A 10892-nucleotide genomic window follows, 5' to 3' on the forward strand; every position below is an offset into this window, starting at 1 on the left:
TCCCTACACGCCACAACAAAATGGTGTAGTGGAGAGGAAGAATCGAACTCTATTGGACATGACAAGAACCATGCTTGATGAGTACAAGACTTCGGATCGGTTTTGGGCCGAGGCGGTCAACACTGCTTGCTACGCCATCAACCGGTTATATCTTCACCGAATCCTCAAGAAGACATCATACGAACTCCTCACCGGTAAAAAGCCCAATATTTCATATTTTAGAGTTTTTGGTAGCAAATGCTTTATTCTTGTTAAAAGAGGTAGAAAATCTAAATTTGCTCCTAAAACTGTAGAAGGCTTTTTACTTGGTTATGACTCAAACACAAGGGCATATAGGGTCTTTAACAAGTCCACTGGACTAGTTGAAGTCTCATGTGACGTTGTGTTTGATGAGACTAATGGCTCTCAAGTAGAGCAAGTTGATCTTGATGAGATAGGTGAAGAAGAGGCTCCATGCATCGCACTAAGGAACATGTCCATTGGGGATGTGTGTCCTAAGGAATCCGAAGAGCCTCCAAATGCACAAGATCAACCTTCCTCCTCCACGCAAGCATCTCCACCAACTCAAAATGAGGATGAAGCTCAAGTTGATGAAGTAGAAGATCAAGCAAATGAGCCACCTCAAGATATTGGCAATGATCAAGGGGGAGATGCAAATGAGGAAGACAAGGAGGAAGAGGAACAAAGGCCGCCACACCCAAGAGTCCACCAAGCAATCCAACGAGATCACCCCGTCGACACCATCCTCGGCGACATTCATAAGGGGGTAACCACTAGATCTCGTATTGCACATTTTTGTGAACATTACTCGTTTGTTTCCTCTATTGAGCCACACAGGGTAGAGGAAGCACTCCAAGATTCGGATTGGGTGGTGGCGATGCAAGAGGAGCTCAACAACTTCACTAGAAATGAGGTATGGCATTTAGTTCCACGTCCTAACCAAAATGTTGTAGGAACCAAATGGGTCTTCCGCAACAAGCAAGATGAGCATGGTGTGGTGACAAAGAACAAAGCTCGACTTGTGGCCAAAGGATACTCTCAAGTCGAAGGTTTGGATTTCGGTGAAACCTATGCACCCGTAGCTAGGCTTGAATTAATTCGCATTTTATTGGCCTATGCTACTTACCATGGCTTTAAGCTTTATCAAATGGACGTGAAAAGTGCCTTCCTCAATGGACCAATCAAGGAGGAGGTCTATGTTGAGCAACCTCCCGGCTTTGAAGACAGTGAGTATCCTAATCATGTCTATAAGCTCTCTAAGGCGCTTTATGGGCTCAAGCAAGCCCCAAGAGCATGGTATGAATACCTTAGAGATTTTCTCATTGCAAATGGATTCAAAGTCGGAAAAGCCGATCCTACACTCTTTACTAAAACTCTTGAAAATGACTTGTTTGTATGCCAAATTTATGTTGATGATATTATATTTGGGTCTACTAACGAGTCTACATGTGAAGAGTTTAGTAAGATCATGACACAAAAGTTCGAGATGTCTATGATGGGGGAGTTGAAGTATTTCTTAGGATTTCAAGTGAAGCAACTCCAAGAGGGCACCTTCATTAGCCAAACAAAGTACACTCAAGACATTCTAAACAAGTTTGGGATGAAGGATGCCAAGCCCATCAAGACACCCATGGGAACTAATGGGCATCTCGACCTCGACACGGGAGGTAAGTCCGTGAATCAAAAGGTATACCGGTCGATGATAGGATCTTTACTCTATTTATGTGCATCTCGACCGGACATTATGCTTTCCGTTTGCATGTGTGCAAGATTCCAATCCGACCCTAAGGAATCCCACCTTATGGCCGTAAAACGAATCTTGAGATATTTGGCTTATACTCCTAAGTTTGGGTTTTGGTACCCTCGGGGATCCACATTTGATTTGATTGGTTATTCGGATGCCGATTGGGCGGGGTGCAAAATCAATAGGAAGAGCACATCGGGGACTTGCCAGTTCTTGGGAAGATCCTTGGTGTCTTGGGCTTCAAAGAAGCAAAATTCGGTCGCTCTTTCCACCGCCGAAGCCGAGTACATTGCCGTAGGCCATTGTTGCGCGCAATTGCTTTGGATGAGGCAAACCCTGCGGGACTACGGCTACAAATTAACCAAAGTCCCTTTGCTATGTGACAATGAGAGTGCAATCAAAATGGCCGACAATCCCGTCGAGCATAGCCGCACTAAGCACATAGCCATTCGGTATCATTTTTTAAGGGATCACCAACAAAAGGGGGATATCGAGATTTCATATATTAACACTAAAGATCAATTAGCCGATATTTTTACCAAACCTCTTGATGAACAAACTTTTACCAAACTTAGGCATGAGCTCAATATTCTTGATTCGCGCAATTTCTTTTGCTAGATTGCACACATAGCTCATTTATATACCTTTGATCATATCTCTTTCATATGCTATGACTAATGTGTTTTCAAGTCTATTTCAAACCAAGTCATAGGAATATTGAAAGGGAATTGGAGTCTTCGGCGAAGACAAAAGGCTTCCACTCCGTAACTCATCCTTCGCCGTCGCTCCAAGCAACTCTCCATTCATGGGGGAGAAAAGCATGAGCGTCAAAGAAAAAGACTTTGTCTTTGGGGAGAAAGTAAGAGCCCAAGGCAAAAGGACCGGACTTCGTCTTTGGTATAATCTTAACTCTTTTATTTATGACCAAAGGGGAAGAAAAGCACTTTAAGGGCTCTAATGATTCCGTTTTTGGCGATTCATGCCAAAAGGGGGGAGAAATGAGCCCAAAGCAAAAGGACCGCACCACCACCAAGTTCAAAAACTTAGTATTGAATATTTTCAATTGGTATTTTCAAATGGTATCCTATTGTGTTCAAAAGGGGGAGAAAGTAGTATTTCAAAATGATATATCAAAACCCTCTTGAACACTAAGAGGAGGATATCACTTAGGGAGAGTTTTGTTTAGTCAAAGGAAAAGCATTTGAAACAGGGGGAGAAAATTTCAAATCTTGAAAATGCTTTGCAAAAATCTTATTCATTTACCTTTGACTATTTGCAAATGAACTTTGAAAATGGTTTACAAAAGAGTTTGCAAAAACAAAACATGTGGTGCAAGCGTGGTCCAAAATGTTAAATAAGAAAGAAACAATCCATGAATATCCTGTAAGTAGTTATAATTGGCTCAATTCCAAGCAATCTTTGCACTTACATTATGCAAACTAGTTCAATTATGCACTTCTATATTTGCTTTGGTTTGTGTTGGCATCAATCACCAAAAAGGGGGAGATTGAAAGGGAATTAGGCTTACACCTAGTTCCTAAGTTAATTTTGGTGGTTGAATTGCCCAACACAAATAATTGGACTAACTAGTTTGCCCAAGTGTATAGATTATACAGGTGCAAAAGGTTCACACTCAGCCAATAAAAAGACCAAGTTTTGGATTCAACAAAGGAGCAAAGAGGCAACCAAAGGCACCTCTGGTCTGGAGGCACCGGACTGTCCGGTGTACACCGGACAGTGTCCGGTGCACCACCGGACAATGTCCGGTGCACCAGAGGACTCCAGCTCAAACTCGCCACCTTCGGGAATTTCTGGAGGCACTCGCGCTATAATTCACCGGACTGTCCGGTGTACACCGGACAGTGTCCGGTGCGCCATGGAGAAGCGACCTCAGGAACTCGCCAGCTTCGGGAAACTCCAACGGCTAGTCCACTATAATTCATCGGATTGTCCGGTGTGCACCGGACTGTCCGGTGCAACTCCGGAGCAACGGCTAACTCCGCGCCAACGGCTACCTGCAGTGCATTAAAAGCGCGCGCAGCGCGCGCAGAAGTCAGGCGCGCCCATACTGGCACACCGGACAAGGAACAGTGCATGTCCGGTGTGCACCAGACACCCAGGCGGGCCCACAAGTCAGATGCTCCAACGGTCAGAATCCAACGGCAGTGATGACGTGGCAGGGGGCACCGGACTGTCCGGTGTGCACCGGACTGTCCGATGCGCCATCGAGCAGACATCCTCCCAACGGCCACATTTGGTGGTTGGGGCTATAAATACCCCAACCACCCCACCATTCATTGCATCCAAGTTTTCCACCTCTCAACTACTACAAGAGCTCTAGCATTCAATTCTAGACACACCAAAAGGATCGAATCCTCTCCAACTCCACTCAAGCCTTTAGTGACTAGCGAGAGAGATTTGCCGTGTTCTTTTGAGCTCTTGCGCTTGGATCACTTTCTTTCTTTCTCACTTGTTCTTGTGATCAAAACTCAATTGTAACCAAGGCAAGAGGCACCAATTGTGTGGTGGCCCTTGTGGGAAGTTTTGTTCCCGTTTGATTGAGAAGAAGAAAAGCTCACTCGGTCCGAGGGACCGTTTGAGAGAGGGAAAGGGTTGAAAGAGACCCGGCCTTTGTGGCCTCCTCAACGGGGAGTAGGTTTGCAAGAACCGAACCTCGGTAAAACAAATCCGCGTGTCACACTCTTCATTTGCTTGTGATTTGTTTTGCGCCCTCTCTCGCGGACTCGTTTCTTTATTTCTAACGCTAACCCGGCTTGTAGTTGTGTTTATATTTGTAAATTTCAGTTTCGCCCTATTCACCCCCCCTCTAGGCGACTTTCACAAATTATTAGCAAAATGTTGCAATTCTATAATTTTCTGAACTTGAAGCTCAGATTCCTGGGTTCGAGGATCTGAGGACAGGATGGATTTGTCATCCCAATTGATTTCCTGACATTCATTAGGATACTTGAATTCTCCCCCTAATGGCGGGAAATGGTCCTCGTTAAAGATGCAATCAGCGAAACGAGCTGTGTACAAATCCCCTGTAAGGGGCTCTAGGTATTTGATGATCGATGGGGATTGATATCCCACATAGATGCCCAATTTCCTATGAGGTCCCATAGCTGTTCGCTGAGGCGGTGATACAGGGGTATAGACCGCACATCCAAATTTCCGCAAATGGGATATATTTGGAGGATTTCCTCGTACCAGGTGCAACGGAGATGTTGTATGATATGCAGTTGGGCGAAGTTGAATAAGATCAGCAGCGTGTAAAACTGCATGACCCCAACAGGATGTAGGTAAATTGCATTCATGAAGTAAAGGTCTTGCGATAAGTTTGATCCTCTTAATAAGAGATTCAGCTAAACCATTTTGAGTATGTACATAAGGCACAGAATGTTCAATGTGTATTCCTTGGGCCATACAATAATCATTGAATGCTCTAGAAGAGAATTCAGCCGCATTATCTAGGCGGATTTTCTGGATTTGATGTTCAGGATAATGTGCTTTCAATCGAATGACTTGCGTCATGATTTTAGCAAAAGCATGGTTACGTGTAGACAGAAGGCACACGTGTGACCATCGTGTAGATGCGTCAATTAATACCATGAAGTATCTGAACGGTCCAAATAATGGTTGTATGGGTCCACAAATGTCACATTGAATTCGTTCAAGGAACTTGAGTGGTTCAACATGAATCTTAAGAGGAGATGGTCTTAAGTTTAGCTTTCCCGTTGCACATGATGTACATATAAAATCAGATGGTTTAGGGAATTTGGCAGACTTTAAATCATGACTGATGCAATTACCTGTGATTTTCTGCATCATCCCTATTCCAGGGTGACTAAGACATGCATGCCAGGTCTTGAATGAATCTACATTCTGAAAAATCACTTTGTACGTAACATGAGGTACTGGTTTTATGTATGTGTAGTACAATCCGGATGGAAGTGAAGGTATTCTTTCCAGAATGTTAGCGCCATATTCAGAAGGTTTGGAAATGAGGAGAAATTCCTCATTATTTTCTGTATGAGTAGAAATATGTAAACCACTTTTCCGAATATCTCGAAAACTCAGAAGGGTACGAGTTGAATCGGGATACAATAAAGCATCCTCGATAGTGACTTGTGTACCCATAGGGAGCGTAATAGTCGCTCGTCCAGAGCCAACTATTTTCGCATCGCGCCCGGCGATTGTCAAAATATTTCCTGACCTCTTTGTGAGAGTTTAGAAATATTTTGTTTCCAGAAGAATAGAGTTGGTGGTACCACTGTCTACAAGGCATAATTCTTCCTCTATTGGATTGACTTTCGCATAATCCGACTGTTTTTTTCTTTGATGAAGAACTTCTTGCCTTCGGTCTTCTTGTTTTGGTCTTTGCTCTCTTTTGTAAAAGCAAGTGCTGATGACGTGTGAAAGTAGAAACTGTGCGAGAATGAAATAAGAACTTTGTTACTTTATTGAATAAAGCAATGTATTTATACAAGGGGAGGAGACACAAAAGGAGGGGTCAAAAGCCACGTCCGTACGTGGGGACGTGCAGGGGCACGTCCCTTTGGAAGACGTCGGTTGCCACCAGAGAGCAACTGATTATATTTATAACAGATGCACCATAGCAAGTCACAACATCGACATACAAAAGTAGAAGAGCATGACATTGATGATAGGATGGACGAGATGCTTGATGATATGTGGTCAGAGTTTGAACTATAGTATAAGAATCTGTCTATACGGGACGTGCCAAAGTTCTTCGACTTTTGAAAGCTTCAGAAGAAACAAAAATTTAAAATATAAGTTCGGTCATGAACTGCAAAAAAATTAAAAGATATTTTTTGTCGGCTTGCACATAGAAGCCCATAAAATTGAATTAGTTTTTGGTCTGCTATTCGGCAAGGACTAGAGACCGTAGAATATAAGTCTATGACAATTAAAACTAACTTTTTTTGGTTGATGTAGCTTTATTTTTCGTCGATTTTTATCCAAAAAAACCCTCTCTAGATGTGGGGGAACCAGGAAACAGCAAACTACTTCAGCAAAAAAGTGGCCTATTAAGTTATAGAGTTATTGCATAACTCCAATGCTTTCTACGAAAAACAAGGGTGTACAGAACATCACCACAAGTGTAAATTAAATTCAGTGAAATGGTGCGTTATTGTGCTATAATGGAATGCAAGGTGTTGCATCAAACATCACCGGAGTCGCCATGGCATCAACCAAAAAAAAGTAAAAAAAAAAAAAGAAACCATACAGAGCTCTCGCCTTCGAAAAATGATGTTGCATAGTCACTCAGAAGGGCAGGCACAGTTAAGGGACTATAATTTTCTGATCTTCCGAGATACTCCCTCCGTTTCTTTTTATTAGTCGCTGGATAGTGTAAAATTACACTATCCAGCGACTAATAAAAAGAAACGGAGGGAGTATAACTGGATCTGGTGGTGTCCGCTCCCATGATCATCCGCTCCAACCAAACTGATACATGATTACAAACCATTAGTACCATAGTTGTGAACGATGTGCAGTCAATTTACAAAATACAACATTTTGTGCAAAAAAATGCAAACTTTTATATCGTTATTTCTCGGTGTTAGGCATCATGTTGTGCGCACAAAACTAGGTCAAACTGGAATCTATGATTGGGAAAATCACTGATAATGATCGTGGCATCTAGTACATATTATACGATTTCTATTTATCTTGTAACTTTAGCCACTGTTGGGCCCACACCCCACAGTAGCGTTGCCTCTACTAAACAGTTATATATGTGTTGAGGATTTGCAACTTCACGACATGGTAATTATGCTCGACACTAAACAATTCCATGAAGGATGCTCAAACTTGAGAGCAAGGAAGATGTTGCATGAGCAGAGAATATTCCATATGTTCAAACTGGATGGTAAGAAGCCAAATTTGTAAGTCAAGCTCAAGATATGATACAAATACAATACAGAAAGCTGGAGGAGCCTACATGTAGAATTGTACTGGTGGAGCTAAGTACATTCTAATCTGCTATGCGGAATATGTTCTGGTGCCATAGAGGAGCTTAAAAAGTAGACAAGCCAACACTCCTACAATATGGAGTATGCTCTGGTCATGCGTATATGTATCAAACCAGAAGCATGATAATAAGGGACTATGTATCAGTGCAACCTTAGGCCTGTTTGGTTCAGCTTTTTTCTGACCAGCTTTTCCGAGAATCTAGCTGTGGGGAGAATCTGGCTGTGTAGAGAATCTGAGTATCATTAGGATTACGTGCGGAGAAAGATAAAGTTGTCCATGGGGCTCAGGATCTATAAAGTGACGGATTACTACTATTACGACGACTCAACCGATTATAGGTTTATGTTGATTTTGAATGGTTTTTACCCAAATGAATTTTATAGAAGCTGGCTGAAAAGCTGAGTGTTTGGCAGTCCACAACAGCTTTTGGTGGCCAGAAGCTGCGAAAAGCCGAAACAAACAGGGGCAACAGAAAGTTATTTGGAACTCATATTTACAGACCGGTGCAAGAACCTGACCACAGCATCCATGCTTTCACAGTGAAAGGTCCATAAAGTCAAACGAAATGATTTTCTAAAAAAATGTACCTGCTGTGTTCCCATGAAGTTATTCTGCAGCAGACCGAACTACACAAAATAAAGAGGAATAAAAAATTCCAATTTCTACTAGCTTTATGAAGGCAGAGGTGTAGCTCAGGTAGGTAACATTGGACAAGGAACATGAAAGCAAGTTAAGCTTTTCGTATTCAAGTATAGGCTTGCATATATGATATTTCCAGTCCTAACAAAGGAGTGACCCAGGAATTTTGGTATTTGTCAGTAGTGCACCTTGGTTTCCATGAAATTTCCAGTATTTATTTTGACACAAGTATCTGCATTTGACAACAAATTGTTTTAAATGTGGCCACATCTAATATATCTGCATTTGAAATTTCCAGTATTTATTTAGTGGCAGTAGTGCAGGTCAAAGTGATTAACAACAATGACGGACTGGTCCTCAGAAAAGATAACCATCGACATGGCAATGAAATCAGCATGACTATGAGAATTACCCAAAATTATGCTTAAACCCGGAGCATTCGACGCTTGGGCTTCTTGACAAAGCTCATTCTGAGCTTGTATAACCTCTTGCTCTTCAATCTCATCTTCTCTGGCAAAGTCAGCCTCTTCTTCACCGTCTTCTCCTTCTTTGTCTTGACATACCTTTTGTCAACATTGTACTCTCCTTGTGCCACAGGTACACCACGTGCAACTGCCTCCCTGAAAAGTGCATTAGAACGATCCCCTAAATTGTGTCTGGCCAGCTTCTCAATGAGCAAGGTATATGATTTTACTCCAGGAGCATGCCCATAACCTTTCATCATACGGAATACCTTGACAGCATGCTCAACCCTCTCAATCCCACATAAAATCTTGATGAATCCATAATATGCCTTCCTATCAAGTTTATCTCCAAATCCTGCAGACCGCATCCACGTTATCATTTCATCCCCCTCTGAAGTTCGGGCAGCTTGGTACAAGCTCCTAATGAGCACCAAGTACGTGTCAGCATCCGGTGAGCAGCCCCACTCACCCATACGCTGGAACAGATTCATGGCATCCCCTGTCTTGCGGATCTTGCAAAAATTTGTGATCAGAACCCGAAATGTGCCTGCATCACGAGGAATCCCATTTGCTTCCATGTCAACTAAGAACTTCTCCGCTTCTATTGGCATCCTCAGTGGATCCTTCTTGCGACAGAGCCGGCAGACACAATCAAGAACAGCATTATACGCATCCAATCCTGGATGGAACCCACCTCTACGTGTCTCACCAATCAACCTTAGCGCATGGTCGAGCTTACCAGCATTGGCATAACCAGATACAAGCAAAGTGCAGATATTATCATCTGGGAAGATCTCACTGGCGACCTTCTTGGCAGCTCGCTCTGCGTGCGAGGGGAATCCCTCGGAAGAAAGCGAGGAGACCAGCAAAGTGAGAGCCTCGCGGTTACGGAGCTGCTCCGGCAATTCGTCGAACACCTTGACAGCGTCCGTTGGGCGCCCGGCTCTGGTGAGCTGCTGGAGATAGGCGTCGAGCGTGGTGGGCCCGAGAGCGGTTGGAAACTCCTGGATGAGCGCGCGCACGGCGGGGAAGTCGCGGCGGCGGGCGAGGTGGCGAACGATGGGCGCGAGCGCGCCGTCGGAGGGGTGGAGCGAGCGGCGGCGGACGAGGAAGCGGAAGAGATCGGCAGCGGCGCGGGAGGTGGCGGGCGGGGAGAGCGCGAGCGCCTCGGCGAGGAGCGCGTTGGTAGGCCGCACGTCGGAGAAGTGGAGGGAGAAGTAAGCGTCCGGGGTGGTGGCGGGGGGCGGGGTCGTGGAGAGCGCAGTGAGCGCCGACGCGAGGGACGAGGCCAGGGAGGCGGCCGGGGTCGGGGTGCTTGAGGTAGAGAGGTAGCGCAGGAAGTGGGAAGGGGCCGCGGCGGTAGCGGCGGTGGCCGGAGGCGGAAGTAGCCGGAGGAGGTGGTGGCGGCGCCACATTTTGGAGTGGCGGAGATCGGGGGAGTGGTGAGGGAGGGTTCGGGACTTGGGTTGGGATGTTCAGTTCTGCAGTCTCTGCTCTCGAGGCTTTGACGCGTGAAGGGCCGATCTAAAATCAAACGGTCAAGAGGGTTTCACGGAAAACTATGGTTTCTATCCAATACTACGGTTTTGAGTAATATAATAGTATTTTATGTTATGACGTGTTTGGTTCTATTTTTAAAAACTTTGTTTTTAAAACTATAGTATTTTATATATCAATAATATTTTTGGAGTATTAGAAACTCTACTTTAACTCAAAGTTTTTATGGTATAACTAGCTTTTGTCCAATATCATGGTTTAAAATGTTGTGTCTAAACAATGTTTCTTAAAACTATATTATTTCTGTACCTACTAAAACTACTGTATTATCATGACAATTACAAAATATAGTATTATAAAACTATATATTTGAGAATCATTGTTGCCAAACATTAGCATTTTCAAGAGTTCAAAAAAAAATACTTTTCTAAAGTTATTCTATTTTTTTAAGTTGTCAAAAACATAACTGATAGTAGAAAAGAAGGATTCTCTAATAGATTTTGAAACACAACTTCCAAAACTATTAAAAACTTGATCCCACCAGAAAC

The 10892-nt window shown here is 43.6% G+C and overlaps 1 protein-coding gene across 2 annotated transcripts; it reads right to left on the reverse strand.

Annotated features, from left to right (window-relative positions):
• Window positions 1-6849: 6849 nt before the first annotated feature.
• Window positions 6850-10368, reverse strand: LOC100274849 (uncharacterized). Of its 2 annotated transcripts, XR_561694.3 has the most exons (3): window positions 8796-10368; window positions 8332-8370; window positions 6850-7216 (listed from the first exon to the last, which is right to left on the reverse strand). XR_561694.3 is itself a non-coding variant. In XM_008669400.3 (2 exons), exon 1 carries the CDS (start codon window positions 10260-10262, stop codon window positions 8808-8810), a length of 1455 nt encoding a protein of 484 aa, XP_008667622.1. In that variant the 5' UTR covers window positions 10263-10368; the 3' UTR covers window positions 6850-7216; window positions 8796-8807. The 2 variants fall into 2 exon arrangements, 1 of the variants encoding a protein (XP_008667622.1); XM_008669400.3 differs by lacking the exon at window positions 8332-8370.
• Between the last annotated feature and the right edge of the window lie 524 nt (window positions 10369-10892).

This window comes from Zea mays, chromosome 2 (assembly GCF_902167145.1).
Source record: "Zea mays cultivar B73 chromosome 2, Zm-B73-REFERENCE-NAM-5.0, whole genome shotgun sequence".
In the NCBI taxonomy this organism is placed as follows: Eukaryota; Viridiplantae; Streptophyta; class Magnoliopsida; order Poales; family Poaceae; genus Zea; species Zea mays.